Source organism: Struthio camelus, chromosome 2 (assembly GCF_040807025.1).
Source record: "Struthio camelus isolate bStrCam1 chromosome 2, bStrCam1.hap1, whole genome shotgun sequence".
Classification (NCBI taxonomy): Eukaryota; Metazoa; Chordata; class Aves; order Struthioniformes; family Struthionidae; genus Struthio; species Struthio camelus.
The window spans coordinates 51,061,283-51,078,481 of record NC_090943.1 but is presented as its reverse complement, the minus strand read 5'-3'; the positions used below and the strand labels follow the sequence as shown (position 1 = coordinate 51,078,481).

Here is a 17,199-nt window from a genome sequence, read left to right as displayed (position 1 = left end):
TGTGTTACAGAGTGATGCCCAGCGTTACTTCATAAAAGTGAAAGCAATATAACTGCTTGGATTTGCGCAGGTGCTATGATGCCAAGTTTCTCAATCACATGAGTGAAGCTATTTCATACTGTGTTGTTATTTTACCTGCAATGAGTTAGCAATTTTTAAATGTAATAGGAATGTATAATGCCATTAACGTTTATGTTTCTAATTGTCAAAAACACTTGCAAAACTTTATGTGTATTCACATAATATTTATATTCAATGAACATATTCATTTCAGCAGGCTACTTGTGCACACGAAGTTAAAAGCTTGTATTTGCTCCTATTGCAGGAATAGAGATTTCTGTACCATTGCAAGAAACATTGTGTCAAAGAAAGATACTTGCTAACTGTTTTTGTGCCGTTCTGCTGCTACGTGTATGGAACAAACATTTATTAGGCTCTCCATTTATTTCCCACAGTATTACTTATGTTTTTTTCTTTTTTCTTAAGATAACTATATGTTGTTTGATTTTTTTTTTTTAATGTGTATTTTTCACTCCTGTTTTATAGGAGATTTGCGTGACCCTACGTTACCTTTGTTGAACTCACCTAGGTAAGTAGGTAGTATTTGCCAGTTCCTGTTTATGAATAATCGCATTGCAGAAAACATACAAACGTCTGTTTTTCGTTCAATGTTTTCCTGCACAAGGTTATTGCCTTTCTCTTTAAACTTCCTTCTAGGGATTTAAAAATTGCTCTTAATAAAACTATTGTTCTGAGGCATCAGATTCCTCTTGGAATGCTGCTATGCAGTAAATTCTCATTTGTCTATTAACTCTGCAGCTGACTTTGGAATATCTCTGAAGGGACAGTAAACTTAAATTCCATGAGGAAGTCCTAAGCTAAAAGAAAAACCAAAAAAACCTCCTCCAAATAAACACAAATAGTTTCTGCCCCAGCCCAAAATAATGTTATGTACTGAAAAAAAATTTGGCAAGGTATTGTCGTCTGTCTCAAATCCAATATTGTATCCATCTTCCTGTTCTTTTTTAGCCCTTTCCTCTGTCATTCCCCCACCCCACGTTTCAGTCATGAAGTCATTTTCTACTTTTAAATTTATTCTATTTCTTTCTCTGGTTTATCAAAAGTAAAAATAAATGCTAGTTATAATATCCTCATGCTATAATGGACTTTTGGGAAAAAATGAAGCAGTTAAGTAAATCCAAGCTTGCTGTCAATTCAAGTAAGAATGTACTGCTTTACGCATTATAGTGCTATTTATGCCAGAATTCCTCAAAGCTTTAATATAATAGTCATGTGCAGTTGCTTATTCAAGCTAAATTTCCTGGTGCATCTACTGAGAAATGTGATGAAATAGGCCGGGAGCTTTTAAATTTAGGGGTTGCTATACTTTATCAGACTCATGGATCATTTAGTTGATTATTCTTTCCCTCCCTGTGAGCAGCCACGAAAAATGTTAGTAACTTTCTTGCTGGAATATATCATCATCTACTCCATGTGTAAAGTCTTTTCTAACCTCCAGTAGTAAGAAGGAGGTTGAAATCTTAGAAACTTCCAAAGCCTTTAATATTATAACAGCTTTGTTGTTTATCATCCATGTATACATCAAGTTCACTCTGATATGTGCTCTTTTAGAACTAGAGTTATGTGCAACAGCAATAAATCCCACCGTTAACTTCTCATTCTTCATTTTTAAATCTGCCACATCTTTAGCTTCAATGTATCTACAACTTGTAATGAATTCATGTCTATAGCTAGAAGTAGTATAATTTCAGGAGAGACCTTTGTATGACTCCGCATGCTTACTCTGATTTTTGTGATTTCATTTTATCAAATAGGTGGTAAATCTATTTCCAAATAATCTAATGCATAAATATTCATTTAGTGTTGAAGGTGATGCTATCAAAGTTTACGTGAGGATACGTCCCCCTTCAGAGGGAACTGCGTTAGCTGATGGAGATCAAGGCTTGTGTCTATCTGTTCTGTCATCGAACACCATTCGTCTGCATTCGAAGCCTGAGCCAAAGATCTTCACTTTTGATTATGTTGCAAATATGGAAACAACACAGGTAAAAACTGATAAATGTTGCACTTTTTCCTCAAATTATGGCAACTGCTACATTAGACCTTTCTTCATATGTGATTTCTTGGGTCTTATTTTTTTGCTGTGATGAGATTGGTTGGATGTTTAGATATAGTACACACATTACACTAAATTCTAATAGTTTTAATATATTTTTTAAGAGTTTTAATAATTTCTTTTATCAAGGTTTACATTAACATCTACAAACAGAATTTTCAATTTTATAGTAATACACAGACCAAAAATAAACCTTGCTGTTGAGATAAGCACATAAAAACAGCTGGCAGTCAGTAGCTGATGTTGAAGAGGTGATTTGTACATTAGGAACTTATAATATTATTTTTCTTTAGTTATATTTTTCTTTAGTTATATTTGCTTGTTATGCACTTGCCTTGAAACAGATGTATTGTTCTGAGATTTTACTGCATAGTACTAATACTGCTTTTACTAGGAAAAGGTCATTCTGGAAGGAAGATCCTACAGTTTAATTTTTGTAAGATTATGTTTGTAATTCTGAACATAATATTGATTCATCCCGGACTTCAATCCCATTTAATATCCGAAGCCCCTTATTTCCATTTCCACTCTCTTCAGGAAGCCTTTCCTTCCTGCTATGTTATCTTACTGCGGAAAATTATAAGAAATCTATGTAACAAGCGTTTTAAAAACAGTTTGAACACTGAGTTGTTTCTGTGATGGGTTCCGTTCTATCATAAAACTTTGGTCATGTGTAGGGAGTAAGAATAGTTCTTTTTTCATAATACGTATTTTAAACTTATTCTGATAAAAGGGCAATGTCATCTTTCAGGTAAGTCTCTTACATGAGGAAGTAAGCTGTTTGCTCTGGACTGCATCATGTCACCCACCTTCATGGAGAACTCGGCACAGAAAATGTTGGGAAGTTTTAGTAAGAACCTGTAATGTATACTGTGCCCCTTTAACACAAAACAAAGGGGGGAAAAAACCACTCTGAGCCAGTTAGGCTGTGATTTGGAGCTAGGCTATCATAGCAGGCTTAAGAAATACATGAAAATAGATGAGGATAGCAGTTCTGCAGATTACGGAATGCACCGCAGTGCAGCCAATTCATGGCAAACATAGAAAATTTTGATGAATGTGATAGGCTCAATTTTCACCTACTGACAGTACAAACAACATAGCCTAATTACAATCCAAAACACTGGACAAAAATTAGTATAATATATATTTGAAAGTCTTCATTATGATGCTGAGGTTCACTATTCTTTCAGATAGAAACAAGGAATACAGTTTTTTCAGAGGGTGTGATTTGTGTCACAAAGACTTATGATGCTTTGTTGCAAGAGAACTCTTACAGGCCATGATACATTTCTGACTTTAAAGAATGCAACATATTTTATATATTATTAGTATTCTTTATCCAATAACTTTATAGAAGAGAGATTTGAACCAATGGTGCCAACTACCTTTTTTTTCCCCCTTGTCTCCAGGAGTCAGTGTTTTCAAGTGTGGCCAAAAGCATTGTTGAGTCATGTATGAATGGCTATAATGGAACCATCTTTGCGTAGTAAGTGTTTCATATCAATTACAATATTTGAGAAGTTTGTGTAAATAAGTACTAGTGGCTTGAAGTCTCAGAGCCTTGCTTAATGTTGCAGTAAGCCTTTAAAGTGCTTCTTTACTCAGTGCAGCATGACGTAGGGAATGTTTTTGCAATATTGAAGAGTACTCCTTATTCCTTTTCCTGAGGCATCTCTTTATAGCCAATGCGTAAATACATCTATTGGTCTAATACGTAAAGCCAATTATGTGGATTGTAAACTAATTTCATTTGTACTATTATAGTTGTTTAAAAAGATAAGTTTTACTGTAATGTTAGAGAGAGCTGTTTTCATTATATCCATGATGAAATGGAATGAAAACTGTTTTGACTTGATATTTGGCCAGCTCAGTTCTTTAGTTAACCCAAGCTGCCTGTGGGAGAACGCATGAATGATAACTTTAACTTTCAAAATGTTTTCAAGATGGGAGTATATACATGACTAGTAGCATGAATATCGTTATGTTAGCTTTCACAATGTTTTTTCTTTTTGAAAACCAAGTAAGCACTTTGGTCAAAAATGCTAACTTAAAGGACTGATATAATCAAAACCTTCCTGGGTTTTTGGCCTAGCACAGCATTTGCAGAACTGCAAAGTGAAATCTACTTTGTTACAATATATAAGCACAGAAAAATTAAATGAATTTGCCCTGAAATTTCTCTAGCGTGATTAATCACTATGCTTATAAAGAGGATATAGTGTACTTAGAAGGAAGTATTTTTTTCTGTTTTTTGGTTTGTTCTACTGACTTGCATAAAACCCAAAGTACTGAGACAAAAAATTAGCTCTAATGTATGAATTTGAAAGGTCTTATTTCAATGCTGAGTTCAGTATTTCCCTTTCCAGCAGAAATGGAGAAGAAAACGGTTGGTGGAGGAGGCAATGTGACTTATATAACAGTAAATCTGACCACTGAATTCTGTTATATTTTCGTAGGGTTTTTTAGCTAACCAGTTTTCAACTTGGCAGTGTCTTTTTCTTTTTTTCCTATCTTCAGTCTAGGGGAAAATATATTTTCGTATTAAACTGCCAGTTACCACAAGATATGCAAATAAATGAAAAATTCACAACGAGAATGAAGCTTTTTTAACCTACCTTTCTTTTTCTTGTTTTCTTTTCCCCTAAGTGGCCAGACAGGGTCAGGAAAAACTTTTACTATGATGGGTAAGTGCATGAGAGCTTAATCTTTCAGTGATTTCTTAATGGTTTTGTCTTGAGTTGAAATGTCGTCTTGCTTGAACACAAGAGGTGATTTAGGTATTTTTCTTTCTGCAGATAACATGTATGATTTAAAAAATGGTGTAGCGCTAAATGCAATTGTTCGTACCTTGTACCAGAAGAGTGAAGAATAGGTGCTCTTCTTGAAAATGTATCTCTTTTTTTTTTTTTTTTAATGCTTTTCAGCAGCAGAAAGATTTTCAATGAAATCAAACACTTCCACTAAAATGGCTCAAAAAATGAGTAATTCTTCTGGCTTCCCTGTTTAGCCAATATCTCTTGCGTGGGTAGAAACAAATTTTAGTAGGTAACCCTCTTCCGAATGGAAACCTAGTGAGATATAACTGTCCCCTAGCCAACTAGGAATTTAAGGTCCCCTCTGTATATGAAGGGAGCCTCTGATATTCTTGCTGTTCATATAGTGTTAATTTTAAATGCCTTTATATTGTAATTGTCTTTTGAAAGTTACTGCAATAACCAAAAAGAGTATGTTCTACATGTTTTAGAGGACCGCACAGAAATTAAGTGAGTGCGAGGACTTTTCTCTGGTTGTTTAGATCAAGGTTGAGGTACCTGTGTTAGCGCTTTTGTGTATGTTTTCTAAGGAAGTCCCTGTAGTTTATGCTGTTCTAGACTTGACTTATCTTCTCTGTCCGCGTTACCTTTCACAGGCATCCCTTAGACTACGTTTAAGTCTGACTGTGGAATATCATCGTAGATTTTGAAAACTGATTTTGTTGTGTTTATTCAGTGCTTTGGCTATAAATAGAATAAAATCTGGTTGCTGAAGGCTTCTATAACAGTATATTGAAAAGACCAATCATTACTATTAAACAGTACTAACTAATTGAAACTTTTTAATTAAAAATCTCTTTAGGACCATCTGATTCTGACAATTTCACTCACAGTTTGAGAGGTGTAATTCCACGGAGCTTTGAATACTTATTTTTTCTAATTGAACGTGAAAAAGAAAAGGTACGTTTAATTTTATATTCATCATTGCAGTGAAAGTAATGTCTCAAATTCAGGGTTAGTGTGGTCAGTATTTGTTTGGTAAGGCTGGTATGTGCCAGTTAGATCTATTGAATTATGACTGTGTTGCATCAATTTTATTTATGAGCAATGCTTGCTCCTAGTACTCTACTGAAAGATGATGTTCTTTCTTTGGACACAGGTATGCTTATGTTGTGAGTCTGTAAACGCCCCTAGCTTTCTGGATGACGGTTATCATCTGGGCATCAGAGGAATCTAATGTACAAAATATATATACAAACTAATACTTTATGTGTATAAAAGGAAACTCGCTGCCATACAATGCTACACTTAATTAAAAAAATGTTTATAGTGCAAATTACCATATTTTTTCAGGCTGGCAGTGGAAAAAATTTTCTCTGCAAATGCTCATTTATTGAAATCTACAATGAGCAGATATTTGACTTGCTAGATTCTGCTTCGGCTGGACTCTTTCTCAGAGAACACATCAAGAAGGGAGTCTTTGTTGATGGTGCTGTCGAACAGGTGTTGTCATCGGCTGCTGAAGCATACCAGGTAGTCCTTTTGTCACTTCTTAATGTTTGGGCTATGTATCTCATTGCTCATTTGGTTAATATTTCCATTTAATTAAAGTAAATATTTTTGCATAGTCTGTGTAACACCCTCTTCCACTACCTCTATCCTCCAAAAAACAGTGGGAAAAATCCATTGTTTCTAGGAGCTGTGTCCTGACTGTCCCACAGATGTAAGAAATCATATAGTTCTGCAGTTTGGACTATGTGAATTGCAATAACAGTAGTCTTTTCCTAATGTTTGTACTGTATTTCTCTGGAATAGCAACAGAAAACAGCATCTGGGGCTAGCTGGGCAGTGTATGAGTTCCAGAAATTATCAGGTTTATTCCTCCAAGACTATGAGGACACAGGACTTTTGCAATTTTAAGTACTTTTTTCCTTGTGTACGGTTAATATACACCAGTGTTGGCTATGTCATACACTCAAACCATAGTTGCACTATCAGAGGAAAGAAGCAAGTGTTATAATTAATGTCTTTATAATAGAGTTTGCTGCTATATTTTTTACTTTTAAAATACTTTCTTACTGGAGAAAAGTCTTTGTCAGAGTTCTTGACAGCCATTGCACTGAAATATGCTTGCTTTTTTATCTCACTTTTATGTAACTACTGGGTACAGTCTGAGATACTTGATACTGTTTATTTTTTCATGCTTAGGTATTAACTATGGGCTGGAGAAATCGTCGTGTAGCATCTACCTCAATGAACAGAGAATCCTCAAGATCACATGCAGTTTTCACTATCACAGTGGAATCAATGGAGAAAAACAATGAGATTGTTAACATTCGATCTTCCCTGCTGAACCTGGTGGACTTGGCAGGGTCTGAGAGACAAAAGGACACCCATGCAGAAGGACTGAGATTGAAGGTTAGCTCTGTACCATCTATCGTGGGTTTTTTTTGTTTGCTTTTTTTTCCCCCCGTTTCAGATGTGTTGTCCTATCTCATCCCCAAAAGAGAATCTGCTCACTTGTTGTTTTCTCTTTTTAGGAAGCAGGTAACATAAATCGATCACTGAGTTGCCTGGGCCAAGTAATCACAGCACTTGTTGATGTGGGTAATGGAAAACAGAGACACATTTGTTACCGGGATTCCAAGCTTACTTTTCTGCTACGGGTAATATATATCATCTGAATGTTATAGGCAGGTTGAAGCAGAAACAATATTTTGGGGGCGGGGGGGAGGATTACTGTAAAAAGCTGAACACAGGTCCATAAAAATGTGTTAATAGTTCTTGCAAAATTAATTTCTCTGTGCAGTGACATTTCAAAATCTTCTGGCATATAGCTGGATTCTTGGATGGTTTTGGAGGTTCTGCAAATCAGTTTCCAATTTCTTTTCTCTCCATTTAAAAAGAAGATCTGAAGTAGGAGGGTGGGTGAAAGAAAGCTTTAAAAATATCTTTCTACCTGAACAGGCTGGTAGCAGTTTACTGAGGACGTGAAATTTATTTTTGCAGATATGTAAAAGCTAAGTAAAAGCATGTGTTAATGAAAAAATGTGCTTCTTTTTTTCCCCTACAGTTTGGGAAGCATTGTATATCACAATGTAACATTTAGAGATGTATTGAAATGTTTAAAAGTTTCCAGAATTATTCTATGTGTGCTAAGGTTTGGTATGATGTTAATAATTAGATAAACTTACAGATACCTATATGAGAGCTCATGGGCTCTTTTTGAGATGAGTAACAAAGTAAACACAGTTGGAAGTCGTCAAAGATTTTTATGCTGAATGCTAGCACTAACAAAAATTCTGTGACCAGTTGTGAATAATAACCGTAACTTTGTATTATAATACGGTAATATAGTAATTGCGTTACTTATAACACATTGTGATAACGGCAGAATTTCCTGAACGTTCCTTCCCTGTGTTATGTATACCTTAGAAGCACAAATCTCGAAAGTATTATTTTCTTCCAGCGCAACCCAAAACACATAGAAACTGGTAGAGAATTGCAACTGTATAAGCTGCTGTTTTCTTAAAGGGTTATTTTTTTAGGTGGTTGTTCTGCAAAGAAGTCCACAAACACAGGACCTTCTCACCTAGGGAGAGAATGCTGTGGAAGCCTGTGGGCTGAACTGTAATACTAGGCTCAGTCTCAAGCATTGCTTTTATTTAACCTCTGCCTTCTCAACAGATTTGAGACCTCCTTGACAAACTGCACCGAGATACTTGAAAACACATAAAGGAGCCTCTCCATTTTATATATATATTTATTTATTTATTTATTTTGTCCATGGATCATCTGTGGTTTTGTATGGGTGGGTGTTTTGTTTGTTTGTTTAAACTACTGTTGGAAGATTGGTAAGAACAATGAGCAGGCTAGATGACCTTCAACACAGTACAAATAGCAAGCTGCAAATGACTAAGTGAGATATCTACTATATTACCTGACTTTTTTTCTCCTTGTTGCTAGGTGTAACAAATTCCTCATATTATTGATTAGTAATGTAAGATTGGGGTTTTAAAAACCCAAATGAAGTATTTCCTTAGTCTCTTTCTTTATATCCAGGTTAGAAATGAAATTTCAGATACTTAAGCAGCATAGAGATTTGCTAAATACAAAATCTGTTCTGCAGTTTGTTCAAAATGATACCTAGCTGTTAGGAGGGAGGTGATGGCTTCCTGCTGTAATGAAAAATCACAAAAAAAGTGAAATTCCTTGTTTTCAAACAGGATTCCCTTGGTGGTAATGCAAAAACCTGTATCATTGCAAATATTCATCCTGGATCCAGGTGTTTTGGTGAAACACTGTCCACTCTTAATTTCGCTCAGCGAGCAAAGTTGATTAAAAACAAGGTAAGAAAGTTACTCAATGTTTTTATTGTGGCAACAAACTTCTTTTTGTCATATAACTTACATATTTATCTTCAAACAAGATAGCTTCCATGAAATACTCTTGTGCTATCGTAAATCAAATAAACATAACTTATTTTAAAATGCTAAATGTTCTTTCCTAAATATTTTTATGACGTAGTTTTTTTTAAAAAGGATTTGTTCGCTTTTCATTATGAATAGAGTACAACAGCTGGTGAGTAAACAATGACTGATAATAAAATGTTATCACATGGCGTTTTTTAACCCATTGCTTATTCTTTGAGCACTCCATTAAAATGTATAAAATGTAAGTATGTCTGTATTAAAATTTGGAATTGTCATGAAAAAATTTAGTTTTGATAGTATTTCAGTGCATCTAGTTTTTATATATGCCAGCATGCAAGAAAATCATTTCTCTTTCAAGTAGTTCTTGAGAGTGCTTTTGGCATCTGTCTTTGCTGTATGCTGCTTGCCTTTGTTAAAAAAAAATTCCGGGGTAAATTCTTTAACGAGCACTAAATTTTTAAATGAATTTGATTTTTAGCTAACATGTAATTCACTCGCTTCTTAGAAAACTGAAGGTTGTTTTTCCTATGAATTATTTTTTACTAAGATGGAAAGACTTGTAGATAGTTACATGTCGCTTTGCAGTATTTGAGTTTTCTATTAGCCTATAAATTGTGAAATTTTTATTTGTAACTCTTCCTAATTTTCTCTTAAAATATGAAAGGCTATAGTAAATGAAGACACACAAGGAAATGTGAGCCAGCTGCAAGCTGAGGTCAAGAAGTTGAAAGAGCAGCTTGCTCAACTTACTTCAATGCCATCTATGCATGATACTTCTGTATCACAAGGTAAGGGGCGGAGAGAGAGAAATTGCTGCTTTTGCAGCCTAGAGTGTTGGAGCTTTATGTAAATCATTACGTTTCTGAACAATTAATATTTCTGTTTGTAGAGATTGGCCTACAGAGGTCACGTTTGTCTTGCAGAGTGCCTTGCCTATATTTGTATATAGCATTTTTGTAGAAATTGTTAACCTGGTGATGTTTTACTCTTTCTCCCTTTTACAAGTTTGTGTATTGGCCTTCTATTGTTTCTATTATATTTAGAATATTCTACCAGTTTGTAAGACTTAAGCTATTCAGTCCTTTTGATGAGCAAAAGTTTGCATGTGATTGCCTGTGCATTTAGGTTTAAGAGTGAGAGCACCAAGTTGTTGGTAACACCTATTGAATCTACATCCTTTTTAATCTCAGAACTGAGTTTTGGGTTTTTTCCCCATCTTCCCCTTTTACCCTTTCAGTGAGATTGTTGGAAGGATATTTACCTGCAAATAAAAAACCGATTTAAATGTAAAATGGTAATTTTTTTAACAATATGTAAACTTTTCTTCCAGTAGCTTTTTGCTAAACTACTGCATTTGCAATACAGATCCTAGGATAGTTTCCTACTATGTATACTTCTTACTCAAATACGCTATGCTCTGATGTTTTATTGCAAGGTAGTAAACTTCGTCTTGTAACTTAGTTTGTTCCTGAGTCAGCGCTTCCCTGACATTACCAAGAAGTAGAGGACTTTGATAGTGTTAACTCTAGAAGTTGGAAAGATTTGACTGATGGTAAAGCATTTGTAGGTCAGTTTTCCCAAGAAAAAATTGTCTGCTGCTCGGTGATCATACAAATTTAAACAGTGTATTTAAAAAATAAAATAAAATAAAGTCATTATGTGAGACCCTGAGTCTATGTCACTGTCCCTGAATATTGACAGAGGGCTCAAAACTGTTATGTTACTCTGTGATGGATAAGAGTTCTGAGGAAAAGCAAGCAATAACACTTAAATGCTGAAGAGAGATTTTATGCAATACCTAATACATTAGAGCTATTTAGTGTATGCAATTAAATCATGATGTATGTAACACTGGATCACAGTTATGAAAGTGTGAAATCTACTTACTAGCTACTTTAAAAATATGATAGTGTTTTTAATATATTAAATTACAGTAGGGTAGTTATGCCCTTAGATACTATGACAATTAGTATTCTATAAATTAGCATGGTCTTACCTGCAGGAGGATATTCAGAAAAATTATTTTGAATTAATTTTTAAAGTGGATTAGTTAAACCGTTTTAATCCTTTGTGTGGACGTTTTCATCTAGAATAAATCATTAATTGTCCACTTTATTCACTTACTTTCCTGAATTTCCTTTCTATAAACCAGTTAGTCAGCTAATAATGTGTACAAAATACAATAATAATGCCAATACTGTCGTAGTGTTATCAAATTAATTTCAGAAGGGGTTTTGCATTTTATAAATATCATCAGCTGAACAAGCTGATTGTTTTATTTTAATAAAGTTAGTCTTAAAGCTGTTTAATGTTTGAAATTTTTTTTTAATTACACAGTTACAGTTATATTGTCTGTCTCTTCTTTACCGGCATTAGCAGGTGGCTAAGAATTACTGTCTAAATATTTCTTTGCTCTGGATATAGCAAATGATTTTTGCAGAAGAATTACTTTTTTCTGGGAATATATTGAATTTTTTTATATATCTAACTGTCGTGTTATGTATGCAGACAAACCTGTTTTTAACTGGTATCTTAATAAATATGACATTTGGTTCTTCAACTTTCCCTTCAGGTGCTGTTGAAAAAGGGAAGAAAAACGTAAATTATATGAACAACTTCCTTGAGGCAATGTTGTTCTGGGAGAAATCTGAAGGTGAAAAGAAGGTAAGAAAGCATTACTATTCCTGCAGTGCATTCTGTGTACTCCCTGAGAGACTCCCTGAAACCCACTGTCTTTGTGACTTTTCTTCTTCATTCTTGAATAAAAATACTCTGTCCAAAGACAGCAAGGTTTGGTAACAGAGGAACTAGTCAAATGACAAACTTAAGATAAAATCTTTCATCTCAAATTCAGACAAATCATAATGTAGCTTTGCTAGCAGGCTTAGTTTTAGAGATTTCTTAGTTGCTTGATTTGGGGTTCTTTAACAGGAATTTGAACAGAACAACAGATTTTGTTTTACTTAGTTTTGAGTCCGTAAGTGTGTGTTTGGATCAGCAGGGTGGGGTGTATGTGTTTGTGTTTGTTTTTGTTTTGGTTTTTTTTTTTTGTTTGAAGCAAATCTCCCAGTCGTCCCTATTTATTGTGCTTTGGTTCATGTCATGGAGCAGTGCTGGATCATGCAAACCGGATTTCTTTTGGAAGAAATTGATTTGAAAGATGCACTTCAGGGGTACCTCTAATGTGCTTCACCATTCATGGATATTTGATCCCCAGGATTGTGCTAGAGCTGCTTCAGAGTAAAGTTTCTGCAATAAATAGAGTTGATTGCAGTGGAAGTTGAGTTCTTGATAAAAGCTGTTGCCCTCTATAGATCTTTACCAAATGAACCACAGACTAGGCAAACATAGTCTTTGTTTATTTATGTAAATTACTGTTAATTGCAAGCTCTATATGATTTGCTTATATATGTGCAATATGTGTACCTTAGAAATTCATATAGTGTCGCTATCATTTTTTCCATTAATCTATATATGTGCTTTTTAAGACTTTATTAGAAAAAGTCGCTCAACTAGAAGATCTTTGTGCCAAAAAGGAGAAATTTATTCAGTCCAATAAAATGATAGTTAAATTCCGGGAAGACCATATTATTCGCTTGGAGAGATTACATAAAGAAGCTGGTGGAAGCTTATTGCCAAAAGAGCAAGATGACTTTGTCAACGAATTGAGGGAGGAATTGCAGACGCTCAGAGAACAGGTACTTGTTTGTTTCTCCTTTCCGAAATGATTTTGTTTTGTGAGAATAGCTTATGATGGATGGATATAAGCCTTTTTAGGAAAGGCAGGTGGGGGGAAGGAAGAGGGTGATGGAGGTTTCCCATTACACAACCAAAGGAGCACCTCAAATGCATGGGGGGGATCTATAGAAAGGTTCAATGGGCTGGCAGGGAGCCTGTCATTTTGCATCAGAGGAGAGGCCTCTAGAGGTGGTGATGTGCATTGATACAGGCTGCCTGATTGGGGAGGTCATGGACAAAGTCTCCTTTAAGCAACTTAAGTCTCCAAATCATAAATTCTCATTCTTGTGGGAGGCTTTAACCTTCCTGACATCTGCTGAAAGGGCAGTTCAGTGGGATGTAAATAAAACAGCAGGTTTCAGAAGGATATTAACACAGATGCTAGATGGGCCAAGCAGGGATGATGCTGTCCTAGATTTATTACTCATAAACAAGGAGGAAGTGTCACAGATGCGTAATCAATGGTACAGCCTTGGTAAGTGACTGTGAAATAGTGGAGCTCCAGATTGTGAGGGAGGAAAGCAAGTAGCCAAGTACAGACTCGGAGCTTCAGGAGAGCCTGCCTCTAAGGAATGCCTTTTTGTCCCTCTTCCATTACAATTTAATGCTTATTAAAGGTAGTGGCACAACAGCTAAATGTATAGCATTGTCTGGAAAATAAAAACTATTGAAAAAGATATTGCTCGTCGTAGATGGAACAACACCCACGAATTGCGAAGTATGCCATGGAGAACCATAACCTTAGAGAGGAGAATAAAAGACTTCGTTCTTTACAATCGGTGAAAAGGGCCCAAGAAATTGATGCTCAGACCATGGCAGAACTAGAAAAAGCTTTTTTGGAAGCTTCAGCCACAGAGAAAAATACTGGAGGTAAAAACATAGTAATGCTTTCATGAGCTAAATAAGCTTAATCTACTTCTATTGTGTGGAAAGTAGCATTGATTATGTCTGTCTTAACATACTTTTCCTTTCTTCAAAGTGATATCTGAAGACTTTGATGAAACATATTTGCTTCATTTTATTCATGTTGGCCTTCATACAAGTACAGCTATAGGGGACTTATATTCCAGTGCGTCATGTGAACAGTATCCTTAATCTCATTTTGCTATCCTTAGTTGTCATGAAGCCTGTAGTAATACTAATTATTCCACTCTTTTTTTTTTTTTTTTAACATGTGGACTGTTGCTAATCCTCATTTTGTTCAGCCTCAGTTGCTGTGCTGTTCAAAAGCCTGCAAGTGCTTTTATTTTGGTGAAGCTCTTTTTTTTTTTTTTTTTTTTTTTTTTAAAGCTACTTTGTTTTAAAAGGGTATGTATTTGCTCTTTAGGTCATCACTTATATTCCACCACCATATCAGTAGAAGGCAACTCTGTGGCATCTGTTGAAAGGCTGAAAGCACGCCTGCTGCATACTCAAAGTGAACTGGCAAGTTCAAAACAAGAATATGAAGAATTTAAAGAGCTAACCAAGTGAGACAAAGCAGTATAGAAATGTCTCTAATATTTTAAATGTCTTTATATTACTACTTATATTGATCTAAAAAAAAAATTAGACTCAGATCCTGGATAGAGGGCCTAAATATGTTCTTTGCAGTTGAGAGTTAAGAAAAACAGCAGGTAGACACAACATTGTTTCCAGTTCATCCCAGTTAGGGGCTAGGAAACAGTGAAGCCACCTGAAGGCATGTCTGCACTGTGGCAAATTTCTTTCTTTCCACAAGCTTCTGTTTATGCTAAGATGGAAAACAATGCTTCACAGTATGCAAGCGATACACATCCTCTGAAATTCTGATAGGCACCCACTGAACAGAACAGGGAGCGTTTAGCTTGCTGTGCATGTTTTGGAAGTATTTTTAGTAACTGACCTATTACAGATTGAAGTGCTGGATAATAATAATTGACGCATCTCCATGCGTTTTTGTTAGTGCAATACTTTTTAATATGATCTTTTTAAGGCTGTAAGTTGGAGTCTCTACACAGTCCCATTCTGAGCCTTGTTATTAATACAGATATTTAATTCAAATTAGAGCAAAGACGCAACGTCAGTAGTTCATTAATGTCCGTTTGCTTTGCCATCTGAATGCGAGGGTCAACTTTGTCCTTACTAATGTAGTAGAGACTCTGCTGTCACTGTTCTCCCTGAGGCCAGCACAAGACAGTGTGAAAGGCCTGGGTAATATCTTCACTTACATGCATATTCACATGCAAACATGTGGCTTAATTTGATTCAGCTCCATTTTTGAAAAATTCAGGTCCTGTGCCTGCAGATACGAGGAAAAATAATTGCATTTCAAGCAAACACAGTATATACCTGGAAGGCAAGAGGAGCCTGTTTTTTGTTTGTTTTAGCCTGCACCTATACTGTCAGTTGTTATTCATGCAGTTGTACAAATCAATGTTTTAAAAAAAAAAAAAAAAAAAAAAAAAAAAGGCAGCACATTACAAAGCTACTTTGCCTAAAAAAGTGGGGAGACAGAATTAGAAGCGTATTTTCTGCCTGGTACCCCTAGAAATACACTCTAGACACACTGAAATCGATTACTGGCATTTTCTTAGTGGAGCGTAATCAAACAGAAAAGTGCTTTTGATCCTCTGGATTCATTATGAATATCTGAAACTGGAAACAAGTTTTGTATTTAGAGCAACTTGGCGTTTAATTTTATGTGCAAGTAGTAGTCACATGCTCCTATAGAAGAATAAATACTGTAAAATTTAACTTTGCAAAATCAATGTATGCTAGTTTTTCTGCTGTGTCTTGGCAGTAGGAACTAAGACTTCGTATGATATTTTGTTGCAGATTCTAAAATTGTGAGGGAAAGCGATAGCATTAAACTGCCAAAAGATGAAATTTGTTTGTAGGCTTTGACCCTGCAATTACATCAGTAAGGCCAGCTGTCACAGTAATAACACGTAGCTCTGCAAAATACCTTATGAAAAGTATTCCCAAATTTCTGTTCAATAGATGAATTTTCGTTAAGAACCCTTACAAGGCAAAATAATTTTAACAGAGCAGCATTTCAAAAAATAAAATAAAATCTTTAAAGGATTTTATTTAATTCTGGCTACCACCAGTTCAGACTTCTGCTATTATAGCTGGATAACACTTTTAAAGCCTAATTGGTATGGGTAATATTACTTTCCTTTAAAATGAATTGCAGGGCTCTCGGCTTATTTCTGTGTAATGAATTTTTTCTGAAACATTTAGTTTTCCAATCATTTTCTTCATTATGCAACCAGAAATAAGTTTCCTAGCCTTTTAATTTGGTGAAGAGGGGGAAGGGGGGGCAAGAGCTCAGCTTCAGTATGGTTCTCGTTGCCAGTATAGCACCTTATTTATTATTGATGATGGTGAGCAAACTAGCTCTTTGACAGTAGTAACATTTTCTGAACAGGAAAAAGCATATGGAACTGGAATCAGAGCTTCAGTCCCTTCGGAAAGCAAACCAACATCTTGAAAACATTCTGGAGGCAACTAAAGCGCACAAGCGCCGAGAAGTGTCTCAATTGCATAAGTTACATAGAGAAACTCTTAAGGTACACAAAGTGTATTTAAAACCATGCATAATTACAGATGTGTCATGTGAGAGCATAGATTTTAATAGTATGATCTTTTACTAACTAGTTTTCTGGAATGTAATCTCTGTGAAAAGCCAAGAATGCTGGGGTTTTTTTCTGAAATATTTTCTGAATCACTGCTACTTGTAATCGTTTGACAAATCTGAAAAACTGTAGTGGTATAGACCTGTGACTAGCTCTGAGTGTTTTATGTCATTATTCTGCGTGTTGTCTGTGAAATATGTTACTAGACAAAGTCTAATGCTGTTTTACAGTTAAAATAAAGACTGCTTTGTAATTTCTGTAACAGAACATAACCACTCCAACAAAAGCCTACCAGCTAAGGTCTCGCCTAGTGCCTCGAATAAGCCCAGAAATCTTAGATTATCGTTCTGAAGATTTTCAGTGCTCTGGAGAGATGATGGATGACATCTTTAAAGAGCCAGTTCCCCCAGAGATGAATGAACAAGCATATGAGGCCATTGCTGAGGAACTCAAAGTGGCCCAGGTGAATGTTTTGAATAAAACTGAAGTATGTGGTTTTTTCAAAGCAGATTTTGTCATGAAATATCTTTTGTTGT

The 17,199-nt window shown here is 35.3% G+C and overlaps 1 protein-coding gene across 1 annotated transcript in view; it reads left to right on the top strand.

The window, feature by feature from the left end:
• The window catches only part of KIF15 (kinesin family member 15), a 37,034-nt gene that overhangs the window by 859 nt on the left and 18,976 nt on the right, over positions 1-17,199 (top strand). Inside the window, exons 2-17 of the mRNA XM_068935670.1 lie at positions 547-589; positions 1,883-2,066; positions 3,550-3,626; positions 4,787-4,824; positions 5,756-5,853; positions 6,247-6,426; positions 7,102-7,311; positions 7,434-7,559; positions 9,120-9,242; positions 9,991-10,114; positions 11,899-11,990; positions 12,815-13,024; positions 13,757-13,934; positions 14,392-14,533; positions 16,456-16,597; positions 16,929-17,126. Of these exons, the coding sequence (XP_068791771.1) occupies positions 547-589; positions 1,883-2,066; positions 3,550-3,626; positions 4,787-4,824; positions 5,756-5,853; positions 6,247-6,426; positions 7,102-7,311; positions 7,434-7,559; positions 9,120-9,242; positions 9,991-10,114; positions 11,899-11,990; positions 12,815-13,024; positions 13,757-13,934; positions 14,392-14,533; positions 16,456-16,597; positions 16,929-17,126 (2,165 nt within the window). The remainder of the gene's footprint in view (positions 1-546; positions 590-1,882; positions 2,067-3,549; positions 3,627-4,786; positions 4,825-5,755; positions 5,854-6,246; positions 6,427-7,101; positions 7,312-7,433; positions 7,560-9,119; positions 9,243-9,990; positions 10,115-11,898; positions 11,991-12,814; positions 13,025-13,756; positions 13,935-14,391; positions 14,534-16,455; positions 16,598-16,928; positions 17,127-17,199) is intronic.